This window comes from Lissotriton helveticus, assembly GCF_964261635.1.
Source record: "Lissotriton helveticus chromosome 1_1 unlocalized genomic scaffold, aLisHel1.1 SUPER_1_unloc_6, whole genome shotgun sequence".
NCBI classification, from domain to species: domain Eukaryota; kingdom Metazoa; phylum Chordata; class Amphibia; order Caudata; family Salamandridae; genus Lissotriton; species Lissotriton helveticus.
This window is the reverse complement of record NW_027611703.1, coordinates 945,788-973,730: the sequence shown is the minus strand read 5'-3', so window position 1 is coordinate 973,730 and position 27,943 is coordinate 945,788. Positions and strand designations below refer to the sequence as shown.

Here is a 27,943-nt window from a genome sequence, read left to right as displayed (position 1 = left end):
TTAAGGGTTTTTACCCATTCTCTGTGGGTAAATGTAATGACACATATTAGGAAAGATTTTCATGAAACTAGCCATTTTACCTATCAGTGAAAAAATCAAATGCAGCCAAAATATCAAATGTGAGTTTGATATGTCCTGATTCTCTACAGTTTATAAAATAATTAAACTAAACCTAAAACGTGAAACTAAACCCCGCATCTTCAGACCAAAGGCCATAAAACTGAAAAAAGTAAAAGGAAGAAGAAACAATATTTTAGTGGCATCCTTAAAGAACAAAGCTCAGCTTAGCCAGTCTTTCTTACTGCTAGCTTGTATAACAAAGTTACATTTTATTGACCCCTTCAGTAAGAACAAAACAACTCTTTCACTTTCTTTTTCCTTTCTTTGAATGGCATTTAGTTTGTGGTTGTGCAGGTGTTTTTTCAGTTTTTATATGTTTTCACCAGTGAGGGCTATTTTTCTTTCAGTGGGGTTTTATCAGTTATTATAGGTTTAAACCTAAAACCCCACAGCCTAAATCTAGTGTGAGAAGCGTTTGGGAGAGACGGTAATCTACCATCCTGATGAGTCCACGGTAATTAACTATAATGGTTGAAACATTGACTAAACAGGGACTATTTCATGTAAATGATGTCTTCTAAGAATCGCCTTTGCTTAACTTCTATTGTACAAAAGCAATTTACAGCCCTGTTTTTGTGTACAAAATGTGGATCGGACTGTTTTATCATCATATCACTTTCATCTTGAGCACTGCGCAGTCATCACTCACCGATTTATATATACCTTTGCTGCTGAGAATACAATTAGAATTTTTGGAAATGAAAAGACCTCATCTGAATTCAAATCATGATAAAAATGGTGAATTAATATCTGCCCAGGGCCTGCATATGGGATACAGACCAGTGAGATAATTTACTCATAGACCTCTGTAGTTGTTCACAGTGCGTATGGGAAGTGCTTCTATGCGTCTACGCTTGTCACTTCTGGAGCAGAATGACGTCGACACTGAGCTGCATGATGTCTCCAACTCCAATATTCACACGGTAAGGAATCTGCAGGTAAAGGAGTATCCACCAGAAAGAGCGTTTTCGAAGGCAAGTAACTGGTTTGTTACGTTTTCCTGCTGTCGTATATTATCTCATTCTGGGAGGTGAACTCTGCTCGCGGAGTTCGCATAGTTCCTAAAAACTCCGCTCCAAGGAGCGTAGCAAGGTTTTTTTCTACGCTCGCGCTCTTCAACGTTATGTGCCGGAGCGGGGAAAATCCACCTCCAAATGAGATTTTTCCTTGCTCGCGCTCGCCATAGTCTAGTAGGCGAGCAAAATCAACCTCTTGGGGTGATTTCTCAAAGAGGGTCATCGGATTTCTCAATGCGAGTGGTCGCGGTAGGTCACAACCACTTGCGTTGAGAAAACTTCCTTCGCATTGACAAAGCTGCCGCTCGAGTAGAAGCAGCTGCACCCTCTTGCGCTGCACATGGTGCCTTTCGCGATAATTTCTACAGGGCGGGACAAACACCAGGAGATCAAAATCACTACAAACGGCATGATCCTTATGCACTCCGCTGCTCGCTAAACTACGCGTAGACCGCCAGAGTTTTTTTGTCACTGTGTGGAGGAGTTCCTCATTGAGGAACTCCGCATAGGCTAAATCTTATCATGAAAATATAGATATCAGTCATATGTTAAGAAACAAGGGTGAGTAGAAACCTTTTGGGTGGAGTAAAATTTAAGACATTATTATTGTGATTTTTTTGGCAATTATTTGATTTTTGCAATCACTAACACTTCTCTGTGGAAAGTAAAGACCTTGAGAGGTTTGTAACTTTCAGATACTCAAATTGTGGATTCTGTTGCAATTAAAAATATTTCCAGGCCTGAAATTTCTTTGGAGGTTGCATGTGGGCAGCCTAAGTTATCCTGCAAGAGTTACTTGATGAATCCTATTGCAACTACAATATGTGCCCTCTCATGTAAAGTCAGGTTGTTAGAAGCTTTTCTGCAACTCAAGACTTACTTTTCACCTCATGTGGATGCATTTCTCATGTTTAGTGAGATCTCCTTTCTGAGTAAAATGTTTCTGGCTTTCCTCTCCTGTATAAGGCTTTAGTCCAGTGTGAATTCTCGAACGTGAAATGACATTGTATTCAAGACTAAACCTTATCTGACATTCAGAACACACATAAGGCTTTTTTCCCCCGTGTGAGTTCGCTCATGTCAAGTGAGAAATAATTTGTAACCAAAACTATGCTTGCATTTCAAGCACTCATGAGGTTTTACCCCAGAGTGGGATCTCTCATGAAGCATAACACTGTCTTTCAGATTCAAGCTGTTATGGCATAAGGATTTTCTCCAGTGTGGAGCTTCTCATGGTGAGATAGCGTTTTTCTCTGCAGCTTTTCTGTCATTCAGAGCACTCATAAGGTTTTCATCAGTATGAGTCGCTTATGGTTAGTGAGGCTGTGCCTATCAAATAGGAATTTCGGGCATTCACAGCGTTGGTAATGTTTTTCCCCTGTGTGCGTCTGCTCATGTAGAGTGAGATTGAGTTTAAAATTGATGCTTTTCTTGCATTTGGAGAACTGAATTATTTTGATGGTGTGTTTTCTTATGGGGCTTCAAACCATCTCTACCTCTGAATCTTTTCTGACATTTAGAGCACTGATACATTTTTTTCTCCAGTGTGGATTCTCACATGTTCAGTGAGATGAGATTTATAGCTGAAACATTTTTGGCATTCGGAGCACTGATAAGGTTTTTCCCCAGTGTGGATTCTTATATGCTTAGTGAGACTGCTTTTTGCACAGAAACATTTCTGGCATTCAGAGCATTGAAAAGGTTTTTCCCCAGTGTGGGTTCTTATATGATGAGTGAGACTCTTTTTGGAAATTAAAGATTTCTGGCATTCGGAGCACTGATAAGGTTTTTCCCCAGTGTGGATTCTTATATGCTGAGTGAGACTGCTTTTTTGAATAAAACATATCTGGCATTCAGAGCACTGATAAGGTTTTTCCCCAGTGTGAATTCTTATATGCTCAGTGAGACTGCATTTTTGACTGAAACATTTGTGGCATTCAGAGCACTGATAAGGTTTTTCCCCAGTGTGGGTTCTTATATGCTGAGTGAGACTGCGTTTTTCACTGAAACCTTTGTCGCATTCAGTGCACCGATAACGTTTTACCCAAGAGTGGGTCCTTGTATGTTTAGTGAGTCTCATTTTGTCAATGAAACATCTCTGGCATTCGGAGCACTGATAAGGTTTTTCCCCAGTGTGGGTTATTGTATGTCGAGAAAAACTTCTTTTGTCACTGAAACATTTCTGGCATTCAGAGCACCGATAAGGGTTTCCCCCAGTGTGGGTTTTTATATGCTGCGTGAGATGGATTTTTTCACTGAAACATTTCTGGCATTCAGAGCACTGATAAGGTTTTTCCCCAGTGTGGGTTTTTATGTGCTTAGTGAGATTCCTTTTTTCACGGAAACATTTCTGGCATTCAGAGCACTGATAAGGTTTTTCCCCTGTGTGGGTGCTTGTATGCCGAGTGAGATAGATTTTTTCACTGAAACATTTGTGGCATTCAGTGCACTGATAAGGTTTTTCCCCAGTGTGGGTTACTGCATGTCGAGAAAGACTTTGTTTGTCTCTGAAACATTTCTGGCATTCAGAGCACTGATAAGGTTTTTCCCCAGTGTGGGTTATTGCATGTCGAGAAAGACTTTCTTTGTTACCAAACCTTTCCTGGCATTCAGAGCACTGATAGGGTTTTTCCCCAGTGTGGATTCTTGTATGTACAGTGAGTTTGCCTTTGCAACTGAAACATTTCTGGCATTCAGAGCACTGAAAAGGTTTATCGCCAGTGTGGGTTTTTATATGCTTAGTGAGATTGGTTTTGTAAATAAAAGATTTCTGGCATTCAGAGCACTGATAAGGTTTTTCGCCAGAGTGGGTTATTACATGTCGAGAAAGACTTTGTTTGTTACAAAACCTTTCCTGGCATTCAGAGCACTGATAAGGGTTTTCCCCAGAGTGTATTCTCATATGTTCAGTGAAATAAGATTTACGGTTGAAACTTTTTTGGCATTCAGCGCACTGGTAAAGTTTTTCCACAGAGTGGGTTAATGCATGTCGATATAGACTCGGTTTGATACTAAACCTTTTCTGGCATTCAGAGCACTGATAAGGTTTTTCCCCAGTGTGGATTCTCATATGCTCAGTGAGATAAGATTTACGCCTGAAACTTTTTTTGCATATTTTGCACGGAGAGTGGTTTACCCCAGTGTGGATTCTCATATGCTCAGTGAGATAAGATTTACGCCTGAAACTTTTTTGGCATACTTTGCACTGAAAGTGGTTTTCCCCAGTGTGCATTCTGTCAAATTCTGTGAGATAAGATTTATGGCGGTATCTTTTTTGGCACAAGTAACTTTTTTCCCCAACTTCGGTTATTTTGCCTCGATTGAGGCGGGTTTGAACACTGAATTTGCTCTCACAGTCCGTGTTTTATAAGGTGTATTCCTATAGTTAATATCTCTACATTTAGTTTTCTCTTGCTTATATGCCACGGTAAGTGTGAACCTGATTTTAGAGTCGGGCTTGTTTGGATAATGCTCAGCATTTATCTCTAAAATAAATTGTGTGTAATCTTCTTAACACTTGAATTGAGCAAAATATGTCTGGAAGCAGCCCTGTAACACCTGTTGAAATTGTTCTAGCAGATAATAGTCTTTAGGTTATAGCCTATCCGGCAGCAACTTATTTTGTGACTGAAGTTTTTCTCAAATGTATTTGTATAGGTTCTTAATAATGCAGTAATAAGGTGTTAGTCTGATATTTAATGATTAAACTGATAAGTACCTTTTTGCACTGACGTAATGGCAGTAACTGAGGGCGTTAGAACGTGCACAGTACTATTGTGGATCATAAGTCGCAGAACATTAGTTCCTTTTACCCTTTCTATGTTTGGTGTAAGGTTAAGGTTTGTAGTTCTGAAGACGAGGAATTATTTACATTAGCTATAGCGCAACGGTGCTCCTTTAATCCATTTTTATATTCAACAATTTTACATATCACTCCTGCACAACAGATAATGTTGAGGCGATTTACATAGAATTACAGAACAGTATACAATAAAAAGAAAACAATCTGAGATGGTCATGAACACAATAAAGTGGTGAATTTTTAAGGTTTTCGCAAGAGTGAGCAGAGTAGGTCGAGGTGTTATATCCTGATGCAGATAGTCTCAAACTTGAGTAACTGGTTAAAAACGGTTGTTGAACAAAGGTGCTTTTCCAATCTTTTGGTTGTAAACGTGTCAGATTCGGAGTCTTCTTTCAGTGTCTTTTCTTTGATGGTATTCAGAAGAAACCTTTTAGTGTAACTTTATTTTATGCAGTGTGTGCTTCCTCTCTGGAATTACATGATGCTTTAGATGAACGTTATTCTGTCATGCTCAGGCAATTTGTCTTTCTGATAATATTTCAGATGAGGATGCTGAAGTGGTGTTTCTACATTATTTCTGATGCTGTGTGCACAGATATGGCTTTGCTCTGGGTTAATGAAATGCAAAATTAGAAACTTCACTTACAGGTATAGTACTTTCCTCGCCACACTTAGATTTTTGGAAATTGTTTAAACGTAGAATGCTTGATGTCCTTCAGTTTTTCAAAATAATCCTTCTTATGGCACTGACATTCAGTTGCTTAGTGCTAAATCTTGTTTTCTTCGTCCGTAATTTCAATCACCTATAGTATTAAAATTAAATAGTTAATACATGTACATTTCCAAAAATATAATTTACAAGCCAAATCAATGCAGAATTTTGAAAATGTTGAGCTGTTTTTCAGACAGAGCAGACGATAGAATGGTAGCATGAGAGTACTTGGATGTAGGAGTGAGGATTTGTAGAATTTTCTGAATTTTGTTACGCTCACAAAGGATACATGTAACCTAATGGAGTTGTAACATAGCTCACTTTGCCACTGGATTCAAGCAAGCCGGGCTGAAGACGGCTGAAATGCCAGAAACCGGTCCTCGGAAGCTTATTTCCGGTCCAGGGAAGGCATGGCTTGGCAGTTCGGACTGGACTGTTCCCATGAGGCACTGGGTCAGACTGATTTGCATATAGCCATGTCTGAACTGGGGTGGCAGAGTGGGCTAAAGAACGGTGATGGATTAAACCCAGATCTGTTGACTGGGTGTGAGTGTTTGATTGGTTCAGATGCTCCGTCCATCACCACCCCCTTTTGTACCGGATAGAATCCCAAAGACAGATATTAAAGTCATATGGACTGGCACCAAACTGATATTAAAAAAATGTATACTATTAATTAATTTGTAATGCAGATTTCTGGGATGGGAATGACTCCGCCATGGACAACAGGCGTTTTCCCCTGCCCTGAGTTACCACCTACTTGTATCGGGTATCCTGACTTTTGAGTTTTGGCCTCTGCCTCAAGCAAATCAATTGTGTGCTGCGAGGACTATGCCTAAACCTTGTCCTCAACTATGGTCCAGAGTGTGAATCAAGGGCAATGAAATTAAGGCGTAATTTCATGTGTTCATTTTATTCCACCTGATTATCAGTTGTTAGGTTTTTCTGCACCTGACTTTTACTGGGTGAAGAAAACCAGGACACCATTATTTTCCAGACAGAAACATTAGACTGAAAAGACACATAAGACTCTGGGTGCAGCAGAAGGAGACTTATGCAGTTTTTTTTACTAACTGGGGGAAACACACAATTCTTCCATCAGTTGGTGTTCACAGTCGTTGTCGGCCTGTGATTCGGCCCTGAGTGCAGAGCGTATCGAGTAGAACCGAGGGGCTGAGCCGAGCCGAGGAAGAGTTGACGAGCAAGCGGAGCGGAGCCTGGGACGACTGCCAGGGTTTGTTTTGTGACCGGTTCCTGCTCCCAAAGGTTTTTCCTGCTTCACCCGCGTCCTGTCAAACAAGCGCTTTAAGTTCTACAGATCTGCTGTGGGGGCAGGAACAGTCGCTGCCAGCACCGCAGGGCCAAGGCGCTGCTGCTCATGCGGCGGCTGCTGCAGGGGTCAAAGGAGCCTTGACCTGCGGTGCTGCTTGTGCGGCGGCTGCTGCAGGGCACAGAGGAGCACAGAGGGCACAGAGGAGCCTGGCCTGCCGCCTGATTTTACGTACATACCAAGCATTGAGCAGAGTAGAGCTGAGCGGAGGAGTGGAGGGAAGTGCCTACATCTGCCGTCTGTAGTGGGACTGGCTCAGGATCCCGCTCTTGCTCCTGAACGATTGCCAGCATTCTCCCTTGTACTCTTGTCAGCGATGAATAGCAACGAACAAGCAATGAACAGTGAGTGGTGAGTGACAAGTGGCAAGAGGTGTGTGGAAAAGTAAATTTTGCCATGTTCTGTGTCCCTACGCCTCATCCATCATATGTTATGTGTGCATGATTAAATATGCATATGCATTCCCCATGTTCGATTAATGACGCAATTACAGTTGTGTCCACCTCTAGTATGCCAGTTTCCAGTTCTCGTGAATACTACGAATATCAGGCCTATGTAAAACTACGTTGCCACGTTTCTCAGTGTGCACGTTATTCTATTGTAAAGTCCCCGTTTCTAGGCCTCAAAAGGGCCTGAACACCAGATTCAGCTCCTGTCTCCTGAAGCCTCGCTGAGGAGGGATACAGCCCCCACCTGTATCCTCGACCCTTCACTTACTTCCTGCCACCCAGTGCCCGGTGCAGCCTGGCTCTGCCTCTGAGTCTGTCAAAAGTATGTTATAGTTCCAGTTATCAGTTCAGTCCTCCTTCTCTGCATTCCTAAGCTACTGAACTGCATCAATAGTTTCCGTCATTGTCTAGCCTTTCCGGCTCCACGTTAGAGAAATACTGTATTCAATGGTCATTTAATATTCTTCATCACGCACTACATGTAGAATAATGCATGGTCCAGTCTTAGAGTCTGTTAGCCTTTCCCCTCCTAACTTCTAGTTTATATCAACATGTTCTCTAAACATCAGATACTAGATACTGTTTAGGTACATGTCGCCCTGACTCTCCTGTTGAAACTAATTGGGGGGCACTACCAACCAGAATATAAGATCCTTAAGTATTGCCCGGCGGTGTCGCCTCTTGAACCCACAAAGAAGTTAAACTATTGAAGAGGCAGGCGCTGGAGACTGGAAGGCAGGAAACAAGGTTTTTATTCTCTCCGGAGGAGAACACAACGAAACGGACAGAAGGTATCGTTCTGAGGTGCTCTAACTGCATCCCTGAGGCCTGGCCTCTTATACACAAGTTTATGACTTTATTGTACATTACACATTCATGTTAAAGCTTTGATGTATGAAAAAGACATTCCCGGAACTCCCTTTGAGCCCGTTCCCACACATATTTACAGTCGAAGTCCCCACCCTAGTCACAACAGGTGATGAGTATCACGCAGCTGGATATTCCGCCGATTCACGGAATGTGGGGGTTTGATCGGATCTCATGGAGTGGGGGCTTTGATCAACCCGGGGATCCTTTGATGGGGGAAGCTTTCTATTGTACGGGGAGGGGCAAGGGGTGGTATCGGCAGAGCTGGGTGTCGGCCTGGGAACGGGGAAGACAAAACGGGCACACGGGGAAAAAGGGGTTTGCATCTAAGGGCCGGAGATCATGAAAGGGAAGCAGGGAGGTGTCGCGCTGGGAACAGGATGAGGGCCTGGGGCAGAGCAGCGCCGAAGAGGGGTTTATGACTCAAGGCAGGTGCAAGCAGGGGGTGGTCAGCGTGCAGGCTTAGTGAAGGCGAAAGGCTATGTCAGGGGCCAGCGGCATGCAAAAGGGTTCGTTCTGATCGGGGCATCTAACAAAATGGCGGGCGCGCACGACAAAAGTGTGGCATCAGGGGGAGAGGCAAGATGGCGCAGATAATGTTCACCGAAACGTACTAATTTTCAACAGTCCTCCCTTTAACAAATTCAAGACATCTTGCTGGTTCATTTTCTACTCGGTTCTATTGTGGTGGGCATGAGAAAGAAAACGGTAGGAACCCTAGATGAAAAGAGTCTTAAACAATACATTTTAACATTTCTAGTTTTTAGGAGGTGGGCCTATTTGATAAACTTTGATCAATTTGTCTAGCAGGAAAGTCATAGAAATGCAATACAAAAACGATTCTGTAGCGTGAGCAGCAAGTACCTTTCATACTGGCAGGTGATTACATATATATCAGGTTCGGATTGGAGCATGATCAATACAAGGGCGGCTGGGAGAGAAATGAGGTCTAGCAGAAACGGCGATTGGGGATGTCAAAAGTTCTTTGCTGCCTTTCGTTGGCGCTGTTGAGCACCGGCGGTGGAGCTACGAGTCCAGCTCGGTTCTAAGTTCTGCGTTGCAGGGCACGACCCTTTCCTCGCGTTCCTGGTCGGAAAGGTCCCTTTCGCCCTGTGTCCTTTGAGGTGATTGTCAGAAAGTTCAGATGGAAGAAGAGCGTTCAAAACAGTCCATAGGGTAGGTCAGAGGAAAAGGGGGATGGAGCAAGGCCAAATTAGGAACAAACTAGGGGAACGAGAGACTTCCAATAGGCGAGCGTGTGACCGAATTCAGAGAGCGGGGACTTGTCGACAGACACTGGACATCGAGCAGGGGCATCAGGTCGACCCTTTCTTCTCATGTTGTCGAAAACAGTGCCTCGTCCTGCAGCTCTTTTCTGTCGTGGTCTCGCCTTGGCTAATGTCGCAGGTGTTCCTTAGTCTGCAGTCAGGCCTCGTGCTCCCACATCCGGTCCTTCTCTCCTCCAACAGCAGTACCCTTAAACAAGTTTGAAAAGACAGTCTTTAGAGAATTTGCAGATGAAGATAATCAAAAAGTCTATTTCTCTCCCAGCTCCAGGCAAAGAATGAAAATGCCCGTTATATTGGTGTTCACAACTGGCATATGAATGACCGGAGACGGGCTTGTTGGATTTACTATGACTTTCCTTTACAATTATTTACTACGCAGGTATTTTGCCGGGAGACGAACATGGCTAAACATTTCCTTTCTATTGATGCATCCTGCTTTTCAACTACTACGGGGTTCATTTTGATGATTTCTTTACCTTGGACTAGTCTGTTAACCTTGTAAAACATCATTCTGGATCCTACGTAACCTTTTACAGCCCGATTACTTAATTAGGAAGGACAGGGGTTTTATGGGAAACAACCAGGGACATAGGAAACTTGTGGTAAGGGCATAAATCGACCCATCTCTCACAACCGGAAATGAGGGGTAGTTTCATAATTCCAGTTTTTGGGCGGCTGATACAGGGGAGGTAACAGGGGTGATCATTTTTCCGGGTTTGGGTATTGCGACATTTCGGGGAGGGGAGGGTCGCGTATTCTGAGGTCCTTGTTTTATACCATAGGAGCCGTTGACCTGTAGTTCCCTTATTTCGGGCCAGATTAGGGAACCTCTGTCGCCTTACCTGTCCTTTCCCTTACGGCCCAACCTCGGTTCATTGGCTTCTAGCGGAAAAGGAGAGGTAATGACGCGGTCTCAGGGTGATTGTATTAAAGACAAGTTTTTGTGCAAATACTGACGGTATTTGAAGCCAATTAGGTGGTGTGCTAGGGGTGGCAGTCTGCCAATTTCGGGGCTAATCACTCGGAAGAGTGGGAGTAAAAAAAAAAAAAATAGAGGGAGAGAGAGAGAGAGAGAGAGAGAGAAAGAGAGAGAGAGAGAGAGAGAGAGAGAGAGAGAGAGAGAGAGAAAGAGAGAGAGAGAGAGAGAGAGAGAGAGAGAGAGAGAGAGAGAGAGAGAGAGAGCGTAACGGCAGGCTAAATAGTACACGTGCAACAGAGAGGGTGGCAGTGTATTCAAGAAAGGCTATTTAGTGCATTACGCAGTAAAGGGCATTCACGGGTCTGCGTTAGGATCTTGTAATCATGCAGTTTGAGCATTAGACAGGGTAGAGGGGACGTGCTTTGAGAAAAAGGAAAGAAGAAAGGAGGTACCATGTTGTCGCACTTCTCGCATTCTCGGTCCTTCGACCAGTTGGGTCGACGCCTCAGCCACACACACACATTCCCTCATAGTTTCGCATCATACGTGACATGGGTTCATTCGTCCAGTCTGGTTTAAGGGTGATCACTTTTTATCAGGTTGTGCTAATTTTTCGGGTTTGTTCGATACGTGAGTAGTTTGCAGGCGTGCTTAGACACCACCTTGCGGCGCTAGTCCGCTTCGTGTATTAGACATGGCAAGGCTTCGGATCTTCGCCACACCTCGGCTGTAATTTCTGATGTAACCTGCAGAGGGAGGAAAAAAGGGGGTGGGGGAGACAGCGTTCGCGCACATTCAAATACATGGATTCATAAGTCCTTTACTTACCTCTTACTCGTCTTTCCTCCTCGGGGCAGGGTCCCCGGGGATATGGTTTCTGGAGTCGGGGGGGGGGGGTAGTGTGTCCATATAGGTCGTGGGCGGGGAAACGTAAAAAAAGGAAACCAGAGGTGCTTAGTGCGAGGTATCTAGTCAAAGGATGTATCTCACTATCGGGATCCTTAAACCTCTTTCAACGCTGTGGCGTTCTAAGGTTCTTCGGTTCTTGGGTCAGCTCCGTTCCCTGGTACTTTGGAACGTTGTACTTTATAACATTTACATTATTTCATTTCACCCTCCCTTTACATTCCTTCATTTACACCGTTCGTTTTACCCATCCTTGGAAGTCAAGGTCTTCCCCTACGCGAAAGTTCATGGGTCAGTCGCGTACTTTGAAGGCGGAGTGTCGTGTTGTCGATCCGATCCGTCCTCCAGGGCTGGGCAACCATCTTCTTTTAACCTTAAAGAGAGAGCAGAGTAGGGTGCACAGAAAAGAACTTTCCCACCGATCCCATATTTTTAAAATAAAGCATGCAATACCCGTCCATAGTTTCAAAAACTTTATTTTGCAAAATCATTTCAGCATGAGGATTATGAGGGTGCGGTCGTATTTGGCCGGTCGTGGCAATGGCTAAAGTGCGTACAGTGGGGGGTGTCGTTTGCAGCAATAAAAACATCGGAAAGTTTTACTCATTCATTTGTAAGAGACTAAAACGTCTATTAATTGGCTGGGGGTTCGGGGGCATTTATTTTCATAATTTAGAAGCATAATCATAATAGTGGTAATCAGATTTCCTATATGCATACCGTACGTGTGCGTCGTAAATGAGGTTTACACCAGTTATAAAAATATAATACATTGTACATTTGTAATCAACATTTGTAACGGGGATCCTTTCATACTGTTCGTCGAGTGAGTTCTCCTTGTCTTTTCTAGCCAAGTGTACAAAGGATCATATAAAATCTCAGAACATCAAGTTTATATCAGTGCGAAGGAACACCACGAGGTGTTCGTAAGTTCCGATTGACACCAGCGCCATTTTGGGCGGGGCCGGCTCAGTCCGGAAGCAGCATCAGGGGGAAATGTTTCCCATTACTGGCAGTTTGGACCAGAGTCCTTTTCGGCAGTTCTAGAATTCATGCTAACAGAAGGAGTGGCAATGTCATGTTTGTTTCGTTGGCGATCAAGGCAGCCGTCCCTTACCGGAAGCCTGCAAAGGCCGAAGGTTCCGCCGGGGACCTTTGTAGGATCTTCAAGGCTGTGGAGATGCTGTCGGAGATGGGGGCTCGTGCTCCAGGGGGCAAATGTTCGAGTTATGTTGCTGGTCAAAGTTACTCTAGTGGCCGGGGCCCGCCTTCCAGCGGACCCAGACGCCATTTTGAGGCCCTACAGGGGCCACTCTCGTCGAGTTTGCAAGAGTGGGAGAGATCCTTCGGAGTGAAAGGAAGAGGTCTCTGTTTTGTGAAAGCGGGACGTTCGGCTGGGGTGCAGCTGTGATGCCCCCACCTGGGGGGGCGAGGGAGACTGGTTCGCATCGTCTCCTTCTCCCGGTGCACTCCAGGCCGCTCCTTTTCATCGCCCCGCATGAAGGTTTCTCCACATCCGGTGTTCCCCAAGACCTGTGCTCGGTGCTGTGGGAGTATGGCCACCATTGCACGTTCGGTGCTGCGCAAGTACTGGGGTGCCACCATGGTGTGTTCGGTGCTGTGGAAGTATTGGCACCATCGCCTGACTGGGGGTGTTCGGCGTCGGGCCGGGGGCTGGGAAACCTCCTATCGGTGGAGGTGGGAGAGGCTCGTCCGCGTCGCCTCTCCCTCCCAGCCCAACTTGGACAAATTGTTGTGGAGGTACGTGCAGGACATCCCGCCGTCCAGGGCTGCTGCGGCTGTGACGGAAGAGAAAAGGAAGAGGTGCCTCGTTCTTCTCTGGACATGTGGCGGGACTGCTTAAGTCTATCCAGGCCCGTTGCAGCTGGCCGAGGAGACATGTGGCGGAACTACCTACAACTGCCCAGGCTGCTGGCTCCTGCCTCTCCTCCGGCTCCCCCATACGTTAAGATCTCCTGACCAAGAGTTGGCGGCCGGGCCCGCCTTATATGGGTTGCCATTGGTTGGGCGTAGCCGTAACCCTGCCCTACTTTGGAAGGTTCCAGAATGAGGGGGGGGGGGGCGAATGTTCTGTTTGATTTTCATTTTCTACAGTTTACCGTTATTATTCCTTGTTTGTTGTGTTAAATTAAAAGTTCAAGTTCATTAATGGTCTACGGATTTTGTTTTACCATTTCTTTTTTTTCAGGTTGTTTTTATGCTAAGTTTCTGCTAACAGAGGTTGAGTAACACGGAAACACGTGTAGAGGGATGACGCAGATTTGTACATTACATACACACAAACTCAGACGGGGGGACAGTACAAGTACGACATACAAAGACCCAAGACGAATATAAAACAGTTATTGGTCATAATTATCTCTTTCAGTCTGTGAATTTGAAACGAGGCTGGGTTCCCGTCTTGACGTTGCCCGACCTAGGAGAACTTGAGCATGCCGCTGAAATTGTCCTGGCGAAATCTGTGCCATCGGGCATAATCAAACGTGGTGGTTCTGTCTGGTCTGTCTATGTAAGTCGGGTTCTTCTTTGTCTCGCGCTTTTTCTCGTACTGCCGGTCTGTCGTTCCTGTCGGCCCTTTGCCTTTACTCACGCTCAGTAGAGTCGGGCATTGGGCTTTCCAGTGTCCGACATACCTACAAAAAGCGCATTGGGCTGGCCCTAAGTCTGGTCGTCTTTTGCATAGTGTCGGGGGATAAGTTGTGGGTAGCGGTGTCCTGGGGTTGTCCTGTCGGTATATTTCTCTACTTGGTTTGTCCTCGTCTTTTCTCTGTCGTTGCATAGCCTCTCTGCGCCACATACCGAGACTGTCGAGCATAATCGGCGTTGTTTTATTATTTCGAAGGGCTATTTCTAACGTTTCTATTTTATCAAGGTCAAAGGATCCTGCCAGTGGCCACTGTTTGTCTTGACTATCTTCGGTATACCTGTGCCACAATTTATTATAGGCTATGGTGACTAATCCATAGTTTATGAACATGTCCTTATTAGGGGTGCCTTCTAGTGGAGCTATATGGTCCACCTCTAATACACGGTCCGGGCTAAACAGGCTATTAATCAGTGGGGAGAAGACAGGCATGACGGCTCGTAACGAGGGACTAAAAAGTCAGCACTGCCTATCTTATCACTAGGTGCAAAGACTGGACAGAATATTTCTATTCTACGTTGTTTGCAGGCAGTGAATACCTCATGGATCAAAATAACAAAAAGACCAATAAATAACAATGGGGAGAATGAGTAGGTCCGCAAAGATCTGCGTTACCTACCCTTTTCACTATCTGCAAAAAGGGTGGTCTCTTCCCTGTTTGCAGACAGGGAATCTCCAGGAAACAATAGTTTGCGAACAACAGTTCAGTTTCAAGTGATTATTGAGTGGGGGAGAAAAAATAAGCACGGCTGTTGCCCTACCTATCCTCCACTGCTTGCAAAGAGAGAGCCCGTTGTTTCTCCGTTTGTAGACAGTGAATCTCCAAATAAATAAAGAGCAATACTAGTATTTTTAAACAATCAAGCAATCAAGCAATTATTTCGCAACTTGTCGTGATTACACGACCTTACCCGGACCATGTGGACAGTTTCTCGTCTTCCGAATCCAGCGCCCGATCGTCCTCTTTTTCTCGTATTTCTCACGGCACTCCTGATGGTCCCCAGTCAGGACCGTAGATCACTCGAGAGAGAGGTCTGTTCGGAACTAGTGAAGTTCGGATGATCGGCTGCCAGACGAGGGTCTATTGGGCAAGAGCTCTCCCGATCGTTGCAGTCGTTCACTCTGTCGTCGGGACCTCTCCCACTGGATCCACGAGTCGCTGATGGGCCCCACGCTTGGGACGCCAATTGTTGAAACTAATTGGGGGGCACTACCAACCAGAATATAAGATCCTTAAGTATTGCCCGGCGGTGTCGCCTCTTGAACCCACAAAGAAGTTAAACTATTGAAGAGGCAGGCGCTGGAGACTGGAAGGCAGGAAACAAGGTTTTTATTCTCTCCGGAGGAGAACACAACGAAACGGACAGAAGGTATCGTTCTGAGGTGCTCTAACTGCATCCCTGAGGCCTGGCCTCTTATACACAAGTTTATGACTTTATTGTACATTACACATTCATGTTAAAGCTTTGATGTATGAAAAAGACATTCCCGGAACTCCCTTTGAGCCCGTTCCCACACATATTTACAGTCGAAGTCCCCACCCTAGTCACAACAGGTGATGAGTATCACGCAGCTGGATATTCCGCCGATTCACGGAATGTGGGGGTTTGATCGGATCTCATGGAGTGGGGGCTTTGATCAACCCGGGGATCCTTTGATGGGGGAAGCTTTCTATTGTACGGGGAGGGGCAAGGGGTGGTATCGGCAGAGCTGGGTGTCGGCCTGGGAACGGGGAAGACAAAACGGGCACACGGGGAAAAAGGGGTTTGCATCTAAGGGCCGGAGATCATGAAAGGGAAGCAGGGAGGTGTCGCGCTGGGAACAGGATGAGGGCCTGGGGCAGAGCAGCGCCGAAGAGGGGTTTATGACTCAAGGCAGGTGCAAGCAGGGGGTGGTCAGCGTGCAGGCTTAGTGAAGGCGAAAGGCTATGTCAGGGGCCAGCGGCATGCAAAAGGGTTCGTTCTGATCGGGGCATCTAACAAAATGGCGGGCGCGCACGACAAAAGTGTGGCATCAGGGGGAGAGGCAAGATGGCGCAGATAATGTTCACCGAAACGTACTAATTTTCAACACTCCAGACTTCAGTCTCTGCTCCTAGCACAGAGTTCATAGCCCCCAGCTTCTCCTAGTGATACGTCATTGCTAGTTTGCGCGCACCATCAGGTTAGAGGTCCCGGCTCCTCAGGTAGCCCCCTCCATGGTTTCCGCCCCATTCATGACATATCCTGTTACGTCTGCACCACATGTCTATGTATACGCCCTGTTACACCTCTTTTCCCCCTTATCTTTCGCGACTGCTACGCGTCACACCTTCTGCTCCACCCACTGTTACGCCTACTACAATGTAATGCTATGTGTTTGCGTTATGTATATATGCTCATGTATTGTTATTAAAAGCCAGCGCGCTCATCCCAGGTCGAGCCCCAGCAGCTGCTGGGCCCTGTCATCCTATTCCTATGCAGGTTGTCCTGTTCCTGTCCTTATGCTGTAATAAACCTGCAGAACTCCTACTACCTCGAATCTTGACTCTTATTTATTGAGCTATCTGTTATGATATATGTCTAGTCAAAAATAGGGTATTATTTATTTATTTACCACATAATGGCGCCCGAATAGGGACTTGCCCTTTCCCCACGCGTCGGTGAAGCCACGCCGACCCCCTGACCCTCTGCAGTCGTGACGGAACTCTTCTGCGCAGTGGCAGATATTTCTGCTCAAGTATCCCTCAGGCCCACGGAGGAGACGGAGGAGGCGGTCCAGCATCCAGACGAGACGGTGGAGGAACGCGGCGAGTCCCGACCAGAGCCCAAGCCAAGAGTCCAAGGTCAGAGGTATCCGGAGGTCCACCCGTAACTGAAGTCCGAAGTCCGAAGTTCGTCGTCCGTCGTCGTAGCAGTCCAGTCCAGTCCGAGGCCTTCCGTTCTTGCTGCCCGGTGAGTACCGTTACTGGGGTGGTATCTAGACAGGGTCAATTTAATTGACTCTGGTCTGTGGGTTGGTGGTACACAGTCCCACAAACGAAGTGTCCACTTCGGTGGATGCGGGTCCTGACGTGTCTCTTTATGAGACCGGTAAGTTTCGTACTGTTTCAGCAGTGCATCTAGTTTCTGTTCTAGTCAGTTTCTGTTCTCGAGAAAATTTATGTGTTCTGTTCTCAATATTTCCAGGTAGTATTCTGTTCGAACTGTTATTTTAAATGTTTTTCATGTATTTCAATGTCGTGGTATGAATGGGGAATAAGTATCGTGTTCATTGTGTATTGTATTGTGTCTAGATTACAGTTCAGTCATGCCCATATTTTCCAAGTTACGTCAGTTAAAAACTAGAAAGGGTCTGCTGGAAGCAGCAGTTCCCGTCCCGCCCAGGGACAGTCCAGGTCACTTTATGTATCAGAAACATGGCATAAGCGCCATATTGTATCTAGATTTATGGGTAGAGTATACCAAACAGTTAGAAGAAAAGTATAGATGGCCCGTATCGGGTACATGGGATGCTGAGTGCATCATGCGAGTAGAAGAGGCATTATGGAAAAAGAAAGCCAGACAGTCACAGAAAGATGCCATCGAGTTATGGCGCAAAGAAGCTCATAAAAGAACCGAAAAAGAAATCAGAAAGTCAGAATTAAGTAGAGAATCCCAAGAGCGAGCCCAAGAAAAAGAATTAATCGAGATAGGTGAACAAGTCAAAACTGAACAGAGAGACAGACAGAGGAATGCCCTTATTAAGGGTATGTACCCTCTTCTTGCCGAGGGCTTGCCAAAAGCGACCCCGGAGGCATCCAGTAATTTCCCGCCACCACTAGTTCCGACCAAGCTACGTCACAAACCGACCGCAGCTGATATTTTTATTTCGTCCTATCTGGACGACACAGTCCCTGAATATGCAGATCCTGTTCGCGCCCCGCCAGTCCCTGTAAATCAGGCACATCCTGCTCCTCCAGACACCGGGGCACCCCATGCAGTACCTGCTACGGTACCCCCGGTCCAGGCAGCATTTCAATTTCCCGCTCCGCCACGAAGAATATCAGTCGACGATTCTAGTCTAGGGGCCGCAGGAGGAGGTCCTCCTCAAACCCCGCCGCCACGCAAGCGTTTATCAGCACTCGAATTACATGCTCAAGCATCACAGCGTACTCCCAAGAGTAATAAGTCTGTTGCAGAAATCAGGCAAGCCCTTGGCGAATGTGCCTATGACCCAGTCCCAGGCGAGAATAATATGGTTTTATATTCAGTACGCGTAAGGAGGGTGACCGAGTATCTAGTCACCCTACCCAATATGAAAGAAGATCTAGACAGAATATATCGTTTCATCCGTACAGGGGATGATCCAGAAAGTATTAGTGATGCCATGTCTCAAAGGAAGGCTGAGATCCAGCGTATGATATTAAAGTTTTTAATTAACTGTCTAATAAGAGAACAAGATTACCCGTCTAAAGATCCGGCCGAAATGAAAATCCTGACAAAGTGGAGTGATAATATAGCCGAGGGTAAGCACAATACCATTAGTGCCATGGAGAGTATGTACAAGAAAATCCGTAGAGAAATAATAAAGATACACGAACAACGTAAAGCAGCACAAGTAAGCGAGAAAGAAAGTAACTCTGATCCTGAAGAGGAAGACGACGAGAATCCCGCCAGAATAGCGTATGTAGGAAAATCTAGATTTCCAGATCGCCATTTACGCCTAGAACACAAGTCAATTTTCCATCATTCAGCACCAGAACAAGGTTCCCTAGAACAAGTGTTCCAAGCTACCGATCACATTCTGAAATCACGAATCGGTTACAGTGAGTTAAGTACCATGCATGAACAAGAACTAGCCCGATCAGCAGTCCGATGGATTACTGATTCTACCACTTTTCCAGACGAAATAGTGGCACAAATGTTTCTGAAATTGCCCCCAGCCGAGCAGCGACTGGTGGGTATGTATATGATCCAGCACCTCATTACTTTGTATGAGGGTCAGCATTCTGATCCAGGTCCGTTACACGATATCCTGAACGAGTTACTCCAGTATAGATGGAGAGGTCTAGGTACCGACTTAATTAGTGTCATTCTAGAGCAGCGCCACAAATATAGAACGTTTCTGAACCCGCATTTTGTTCATGTCTCACCCCCAGAAAGTAAACCATTTTACATGGAAAGACAGAACCCGTTACGAGAAGTGCATCCAGTTAAGACAGAGGACGGTGAAATGCAACGAGTGTTTGTTTACACCCCGATTACAAAGATGGAACTCCTCGAAATGAAGAAATTAATTCCCTGTCATGACAAAGATCCAGCAGGGTTCCATAGAGAATTAAAAGACATGCTCCGTATGGGAGAATACACTTATCCAGACATAATTAAAATGTTAAAGGTCCTGTTGCCCGCAGGGGTGTATGAAAAGCTAAAGGAAAAAGAATGGGAGGTGGGAGAGAAAAAGATAGATTGGACAGTTCTAGAAACAGAAGACAAGGCACGAGTACCAGGTACCGGTCTTGGAGATAAATGTAAAGAATTACCAGAATTATTGATTCAAGTTCTACCCAGATTATTAACAACTAGAAAAGAAGACTGGGATGCAATCTCAGCCTGTAAACAGAAACAAGATGAAGATATTAGTGATTTTTATTCTAGGTTTGAAAAATGTTTCAGTATCAACAGTGGCCTCAAGACAAGTAGTGAGTCATACCCTCACCTTTTTGTTACTAAATTAGTCGAGAATTCAAGTCCACAAGTTAAAAATCGAGTTTTGAAAGTCGAAAGTACCTGGCAAGCTAATACCCCGTCCCAGATGTTGCAAATGCTCCAGTACCACCAGAATAGAATCAGGGAAGAGCAAGAACACGAAAGAAAACGTATGAAAGACACGAAAATGAAAGTACTAGTTGCACAATCTGTTCCTCAAGACAGTCAGAAGAGGGGTCCGCATCAAGCCAGTCATCCTGCAGCTCCCGTTAAAGGGAACTGCAACTATTGTAAACAGCCAGGTCATTTTATAAATGAGTGTGCAGTTCTGAAACATAACATAGCTACTGGTAAAACTAAAGAAAGACCACGTCCGCCTAGACAAGAACAAGTTTCACAGACTCCTCAGCCACAGAATACACAACAGACAGTTACCGCACCGCAGCCTATTGCTGCAACACAGCATGTTACATCGCAGATGTACCAGTATGCACAGTCTGAGTATCCAGAGTACCAGCAGTATTCATGAAACAGCCTAGAGAGGGAGGTAGGCTTGCCTCTCATCGAGATACCTGTAGATCAAGAAGGTCCCTACGTTCACAGTCAAGTATTAGGGAAAGACAGAAAGTTTTTGATTGATACAGGGGCAAGTAGGACCACAATTAGTCATGCCGAAGTTCCAGGGGCTCCGCTCTCAGGCTCAAGAAATGTTTCCCTTGGATTTTCAGGAAAGCCTATCGTAAATGAGATTTCAAAACCAGTTACTCTAGAAGTAGGTCCATTGTCCCGTACTACTGATCTGTTACTTACTAAATCATGTCCAGAAAACCTGTTAGGCATTAAGACACTGAAAGAGTTAGGTGCAGTTATATGCTGTTCCCCAGAGGGAATACGATTGTTCCTACGTGACTTTAAGGGTCACTATGTATTACGAGATTTTGATCCAAGACTGTCTAATGTTCCGCAGCATTTATGGGCGCAAGGTCCAACTGATGTAGGGTACATGCAAATCACACCCCATCGTGTGACTCTTAAACCAGGTGTAGTGTTACCACGAATCAGACAGTACAGATTGCCACCTGAGGCTGTAGCAGCCTTATCCAAAATTATTGACGAGCTCATCGCTCAAGGAGTGGTTGTAGAAACTGACTCCAACGTATGTAATTCTCCGATCATTCCAGTTATGAAACGTACTGATCCTAATGCACCCCCAGTATATCGATTAGTGATCGACCTACGAGAACTTAATAAATGTATTATTCCTCAGTACCCAGTTGTCCCAGATATCTCTTCCCTATTGACAGCCATTGATTCCGAAGCCATGTTCTTTACAGTAATCGACCTCAAGAATGCATTTTTTAGTGTTCCAATTCATCCAGACAGCCAGTTTCTTTTCGGATTCTGTTTAAATGGAAGGAGCTATATGTTCACACGCGCTCCTCAAGGTTTCACAGAAAGTCCTAGTATTTACAGTCAAGCACTTAAGAGACAACTAGACAACATTCACATGCCAACTGACACTGCCCTGCTCCAGTATGTCGATGATCTACTAATCACAGCCCGTTCTGAACGTGCTTGCGAGCGAGCATCCCTTACAGTCTTGTATTTCCTAGCCGAGATGGGGCACAAGGTGTCCCCTTCGAAGCTTCAATTCTGTGTCCAGCAAGTGGTATACTTAGGACACTTACTGTCCAAGAGGGGTAGGCAGTTGACACCAGACCGTATCCAGTTAATAGCGAGTCTTCCTCAGCCCAAGACCCAGAAGGAGGTACGTGCCTTTATCGGCCTTACTTCTTACTGCAGACAATGGATTCCTCAGTATGCATTTCTAGCCAAGCCACTGATACAGTTAACGACACAGGAGGCAGCCGTATCGACTGTCCTCCCTTGGACATCTGAACATACACTTAGTTTCAATGAGTTAAAGAGAGCCCTATGCCAAGCTCCAGTTCTAGCGACACCGAACTACAGTAAGCCTTTTACACTTTTCGTCACAGAACGTGAAGGTACAGCATTATCTGTTCTCACACAAGATCAAGCAGGACAATACAAGCCATGTGCTTATTTTTCGAGCACATTAGATCCAGTCGCCCAGGCTTTGCCTGCGTGCCTCAAGTCAGTTGCAGCCACAGCACTAGCTATCAGACAAAGTGATTCCATAGTTTTAGGACACTCCCTGACAGTACAAGTTCCACACTCCGTAGAAGTTCTTCTGAACCGAACACAGACTCAGCACTTGACAATTGCACGTCTAACAGGTTATGAATTGACACTGTTCCAGCCACACATAGAAATCAGACGCTGCAACATCCTGAATCCTGCTACACTGTTACCATCAGTTACTTCGAATCCTGACCCACATGACTGTGTGGAAGTAGTTAACATTACGACAAAGCCAAGACAAGATCTGACAGATATTCCATTACCAGACCCCGACCTGACACTGTATGTGGATGGTTCATGTATGAGAACAAGTACAGGAGAACTAGTAGCCGCGTATGCAGTGACTACTGACACTGAAGTTATTGAGACACACCGTATTGATACTCTGTCCGCTCAAGCAGCAGAGCTAGTTGCTCTGACACAAGCCTGTATACACGCCAAGAACCTGAAAGTTAATGTTTACACAGATTCACGTTACGCATTTGGAGTTGTACACGACTTTGGAGTGCTCTGGCAGGAGAGAGGTTTCATGACTTCTCATGGAACCAAGATTCAGCATGGTCTCCTTATTCAAGCTCTATTAGATGCAATACATTTACCGACATCCATTGCCATCATGAAATGCAAGGCACACACAAAGGTCACTGACATTATTTCCCAGGGTAACGATATAGCAGATCGCACAGCCAAGCTTACAGCACAGACTCCAGACATTCCAGTTAACATGACACATGCTCCAGATCCGATTACATGCATGACAGTCAAGGACCCTACACAAGATGTCATAGACATCCAGTTACACGCTACTCCCGAAGAAATCCAGAAATGGTCCGAACAAGGAGGGGTCCAGACAGATCAAGGATGGGTAACGAAGGGTAGAACCGCATGGTTTCTCCCCGACTCTATGGTTCAAGTCATTATTAATACCGCACATAGTCCAGCACATTTAGGAGAAAAAGCTATGTTAGACAGTATCCAGAACATTTGGTTCAACAAGCATTTACGAGCTGCAGCTAAGCAGAAAGTCCGTACCTGTATGATATGTTGTCAGTTTAATCCAGGTAAAAGTGTCCCGGTGGAACAAGGTGGTTTCCAGCCCCCTGACCACCCTTTTGAAGTCCTCCAGATGGATTATATTCAGATGGAGCGATGTCGAGGTTTCAAGTATGTCCTTGTAGTTGTATGCGCTTTGTCCAGGTGGACAGAAGCATATCCAGTCCCAGATTACACAGCCGCGACCACTGCCAAGCAGTTGGTTCGTGAGTTCTTCCCTCGTTATGGACTCCCTAGAGTCGTATATTCTGATAACGGCCAGCCATTCTCCTCAGAGTTAATGAAGCACGTTTCCCTTTTGCTAGGGTACCAGTGGAAGTTCCATTGTGTACGCCATCCTGAAGCAGCCGGTCTCGTTGAGAGACATAATCAGACCCTGAAAATCCGTATTGCAAAAGTGTGTAAAGAAAAAGGTGTGGACTGGCTAGTAGCTCTGCCAGTCGCTTTATTTTATATGCGCATGGTCGCACATTCTAGATCAGGTCTGTCTCCGTACGAGGTCGTTTTCGGCCGCCCCCCAAATATGTGGGGTACTCCTAGACCCCGAAGTATTACCGATGTTTCATGTAATATGCTGACAGATTACCTAGCTTCCTTGATGTCTGCCCTCAACTCATGTCGTTCACAGGTTGCCGCCGCATTTCCAGACAATACCGAGGTGGCACCGCATGAAATCGTTCCAGGATCCATGGTGATGGTCCGCAACTTTGACAGATCAAGTCCGCTGGAGCCTCGATGGAAAGAGCCCCGACAGGTCCTCCTCACCACCCGTACAGCCGTGAAGTTGGAAGGACGCAAAGGCTGGGTGCACCTTTCTCATATTAAACTTTTTAATAGACTAAAACCCGTCTTAAAGAACATTTCCCAGGATTTGAAGGATTGCCAAAGCATTGTTCTCAAGGACTGTCCCGCAAATGACATTGATTCAAAACCCCCCCTGTTAGAGAAAACTCCGCAGCAGGAGTATAAACAGAAACTACGGTCTAGTAAATTAAGTCAGCCAGTTTGATTGTCTAAGTCCTCCCCTAGGTGAAACGGTTAGACTGTTTCTGACATGTATAAAATAGACCCCCATAGTGAGAGAGTTAGTCAAAACTCAATTCGATGTATCGTTTTTCTATGTTTCATATTATTTCTCAGCATTATGATTTCCTGCACCAGTTATGCATTTTACCTGTGTTTCCCAGTTTCTCATGTAAATAAGTCTTCCAATGTTACAGCAGAGCACACGTTTAGTGATCTGCCCCCTCATGAACTCTCTTACCGCCTCGCTATGCGAAACAATACTTTTATCCGCATGTTACATTACTCACACCAGACCAGCAATGCCACTAATTGTTGGGTGTGTGGTCGACTCCCCCCTTTCCAGACGCCGAAGGGAGTTCTGCCACTTTTTCCTTATCCGTTTTCACATAATGGTTCATGTGGAGCATGGTCCACGTTAACGTCATCCTCAACAGATATGTCTTTTCTTAACAGTACATGTTTCCCAGACAAGCAAGGTCTCCCTCACCGAACAGGTTTAGATCTAGAAAATGAAGTGTATAATTTAGGTAATTATTCGTCGAATTTTATGGTCCTGAATGTTCAGTCTGATACTACTTCAGACTTACCCGCTATTTCAGTACTACCAGTCAAAGGCGAATTATGTGTCCGAAATAAGGGTTCCGTACATGTAGGACATAGTGATTGTACTACTATTGTCAAGTATAGTGACAGTGGGAAATCTATTTTCAAAGCTTCACGTCATTCCTATTTTATTTGTGGTCAAACTGCATATGTTCGTCTGCCCCTCGATTGGGAGGGAACCTGTTACATTGCCTTCCTACTGCCACCTGTTTTTCTAGCCCCACCTGATTATCATAGAAACACACATCTAGTACACATTAGACATAGAAGGGAGTCCCCAATTGTCGATTATACTGAAACTACTCTAGAACAATATACAGATTTCAATAAAGGTTTCTTCTTCTTTATAGGACCTGTCCAGAATAGTAAGTTAATCCGTAGGTTAACCAGAACCCTCGAAGCTGTAGTAAATGAGACTGCCTCTGCTCTAGGTAACTTAACCGAAGAGCAGTCTGCTATGAGATTTGTCGTTTTACAGAATCGTCTCGTCCTTGACGTCATACTGGCCGATAGGGGCGGGGCCTGTAGAGTCATCGGATCTAGTTGCTGCATTTTCATTCCAAATAACGCGCCGTCTGTCTATTCCGCTATAACCAGACTCCATAAAATTGCCCATCTGTTACACCAAGATCCAGGCACCTGGACATGGTCCGGTTGGTTCTGGAATATAATTTCCGCCTGGGGATGGAAAATATTGTCCTTTCTAGGTATAGCAGTAGCGATCATATTCAGCTGCTGCCTCTGTATACAATGTGGACCTGCGATTTGCGGCATGTGTGCTACATCCTGTATTCCTAGTATAACTCCTAGTCCCAAGTCCCGTTCTAAATCCCGTTCTAAGAGAATTCGAGATGAGCAAATGATACTGTATGAAATGATAGACGGTATCATGAAAATTGATGTTTCCTGATGGAAACGTAGTGACAAGGAGGGAATGTGGAAAAGTAAATTTTGCCATGTTCTGTGTCCCTACGCCTCATCCATCATATGTTATGTGTGCATGATTAAATATGCATATGCATTCCCCATGTTCGATTAATGACGCAATTACAGTTGTGTCCACCTCTAGTATGCCAGTTTCCAGTTCTCGTGAATACTACGAATATCAGGCCTATGTAAAACTACGTTGCCACGTTTCTCAGTGTGCACGTTATTCTATTGTAAAGTCCCCGTTTCTAGGCCTCAAAAGGGCCTGGACACCAGATTCAGCTCCTGTCTCCTGAAGCCTCGCTGAGGAGGGATACAGCCCCCACCTGTATCCTCGACCCTTCACTTACTTCCTGCCACCCAGTGCCCGGTGCAGCCTGGCTCTGCCTCTGAGTCTGTCAAAAGTATGTTATAGTTCCAGTTATCAGTTCAGTCCTCCTTCTCTGCATTCCTAAGCTACTGAACTGCATCAATAGTTTCCGTCATTGTCTAGCCTTTCCGGCTCCACGTTAGAGAAATACTGTATTCAATGGTCATTTAATATTCTTCATCACGCACTACATGTAGAATAATGCATGGTCCAGTCTTAGAGTCTGTTAGCCTTTCCCCTCCTAACTTCTAGTTTATATCAACATGTTCTCTAAACATCAGATACTAGATACTGTTTAGGTACATGTCGCCCTGACTCTCCAGACTTCAGTCTCTGCTCCTAGCACAGAGTTCATAGCCCCCAGCTTCTCCTAGTGATACGTCATTGCTAGTTTGCGCGCACCATCAGGTTAGAGGTCCCGGCTCCTCAGGTAGCCCCCTCCATGGTTTCCGCCCCATTCATGACATATCCTGTTACGTCTGCACCACATGTCTATGTATACGCCCTGTTACACCTCTTTTCCCCCTTATCTTTCGCGACTGCTACGCGTCACACCTTCTGCTCCACCCACTGTTACGCCTACTACAATGTAATGCTATGTGTTTGCGTTATGTATATATGCTCATGTATTGTTATTAAAAGCCAGCGCGCTCATCCCAGGTCGAGCCCCAGCAGCTGCTGGGCCCTGTCATCCTATTCCTATGCAGGTTGTCCTGTTCCTGTCCTTATGCTGTAATAAACCTGCAGAACTCCTACTACCTCGAATCTTGACTCTTATTTATTGAGCTATCTGTTATGATATATGTCTAGTCAAAAATAGGGTATTATTTATTTATTTACCACAGGTGTATGGCGTGTGGCGAGTAGCTAAGATTGATCGGTCCCTAAGTCGCTGAGCCATTGGAGTCTGTAATAAGTCTGTAATACAAAATCTGAGAAATTATGGAAAGAGGAAAGTGACAATAGACTTAGACCCTCTTGAAGCACCCCTCGGCCCCTGAATTACTCTGCATGCCTAGACTACAGCTCTACCCGGTGCCCGGATGTTAATCAATCGGTTAATTAATTAATTAAGTAACCAGCAGTACCGGCAGATTCTGTACGGAGGTGTGCTTTGTGGGTGTTTTCCCTTGGAGGTGTTTGGTGGTGTTTTTGTCCAATCAAAGCACCCTTTGGTCTTGTCACTGGCCCGTTTGATTCTCTGAAAGGAGCAAGACTTCTTCACCTTAGAGGGTGTATTATGAGCTCGGGAAAGGAGCAGCCACCTTTCCCTCCTATCAAAAGAAAAGAAAAATACAACAAACACCAATGTTAGATACGTTTAAAATAAAACAGGCAGGTGGCATATAGTCCTTTAAATCATCTACGGTCCATACATTTGGGAAACTGGGAAAGTCGCCGTCAAAGTTTGATTTTATGAAAGATCCAGCTGGTGCTAAGCTAACATTGCTAACTAACCTATGTGTTCTTCAAACTCCGATTAAACCACTGAGTAGAAAAAATATTATATCCCCTAAGCAAGGAGTAAGTGAACCAGGCCACCCTGAGTCTGAAGCTGAAGTCGAACGAATGTCAAATTGAACTAAGAACCAAGTCAACGAAGGAGGAGCTTTGCGCGCAACCAAGATGGTCGCGTGAACACAGGGCTCCCGGACCATTGCCACCTCCGCCGTTTATCCTGTATCCTATCCTGACTTAGAGGACAGGTTGTTACAGGCACAGCCCTGCTGATCATTTATTTGTTTCCAGATTTCGATTTGGACTCAGGGAGCCGAAGTTACGGGTTTCTGAATCTTTGTTGGCCTGCTCCCTGGTGCCACCCCGGGCTCTGTTTCTCTGCCAGCCGGACAGCAATCGAACAACAACGGATTGCCCGAGTCTCCCTGGCTCGGTCGTCTACTTTCGGTTTCGTTTTTCGCCCTGAGACCTCTCCGACTCTGTCTGGACCCGCCCGTCTTGGTGGCCTTCCACCCAACCATGACTCCGCACTTGCCGACCTGGCCTACTACGGCTCACTGAATGGTGTGAAGTGCCCACTTTCTTCTTTGAAACTGTTG

At 45.4% G+C, this 27,943-nt stretch overlaps 1 protein-coding gene and 1 long non-coding RNA gene across 2 annotated transcripts in view; both read right to left on the bottom strand.

Annotated features, from left to right (window-relative positions):
- The window catches only part of LOC144806296 (uncharacterized), a 77,247-nt gene that overhangs the window by 27,782 nt on the left and 21,522 nt on the right, over positions 1-27,943 (bottom strand). Inside the window, exon 4 of the long non-coding RNA XR_013605754.1 lies at positions 5,585-5,741. This is a non-coding gene — a long non-coding RNA (uncharacterized LOC144806296). The remainder of the gene's footprint in view (positions 1-5,584; positions 5,742-27,943) is intronic.
- Positions 2,341-4,283, bottom strand: LOC144806282 (uncharacterized). Its single transcript, XM_078672672.1, has 2 exons — positions 3,231-4,283; positions 2,341-3,146 (listed from the first exon to the last, which is right to left on the bottom strand). Exons 1-2 carry the CDS (start codon positions 4,204-4,206, stop codon positions 2,653-2,655), a joined length of 1,470 nt encoding a protein of 489 aa, XP_078528798.1. The 5' UTR covers positions 4,207-4,283; the 3' UTR covers positions 2,341-2,652.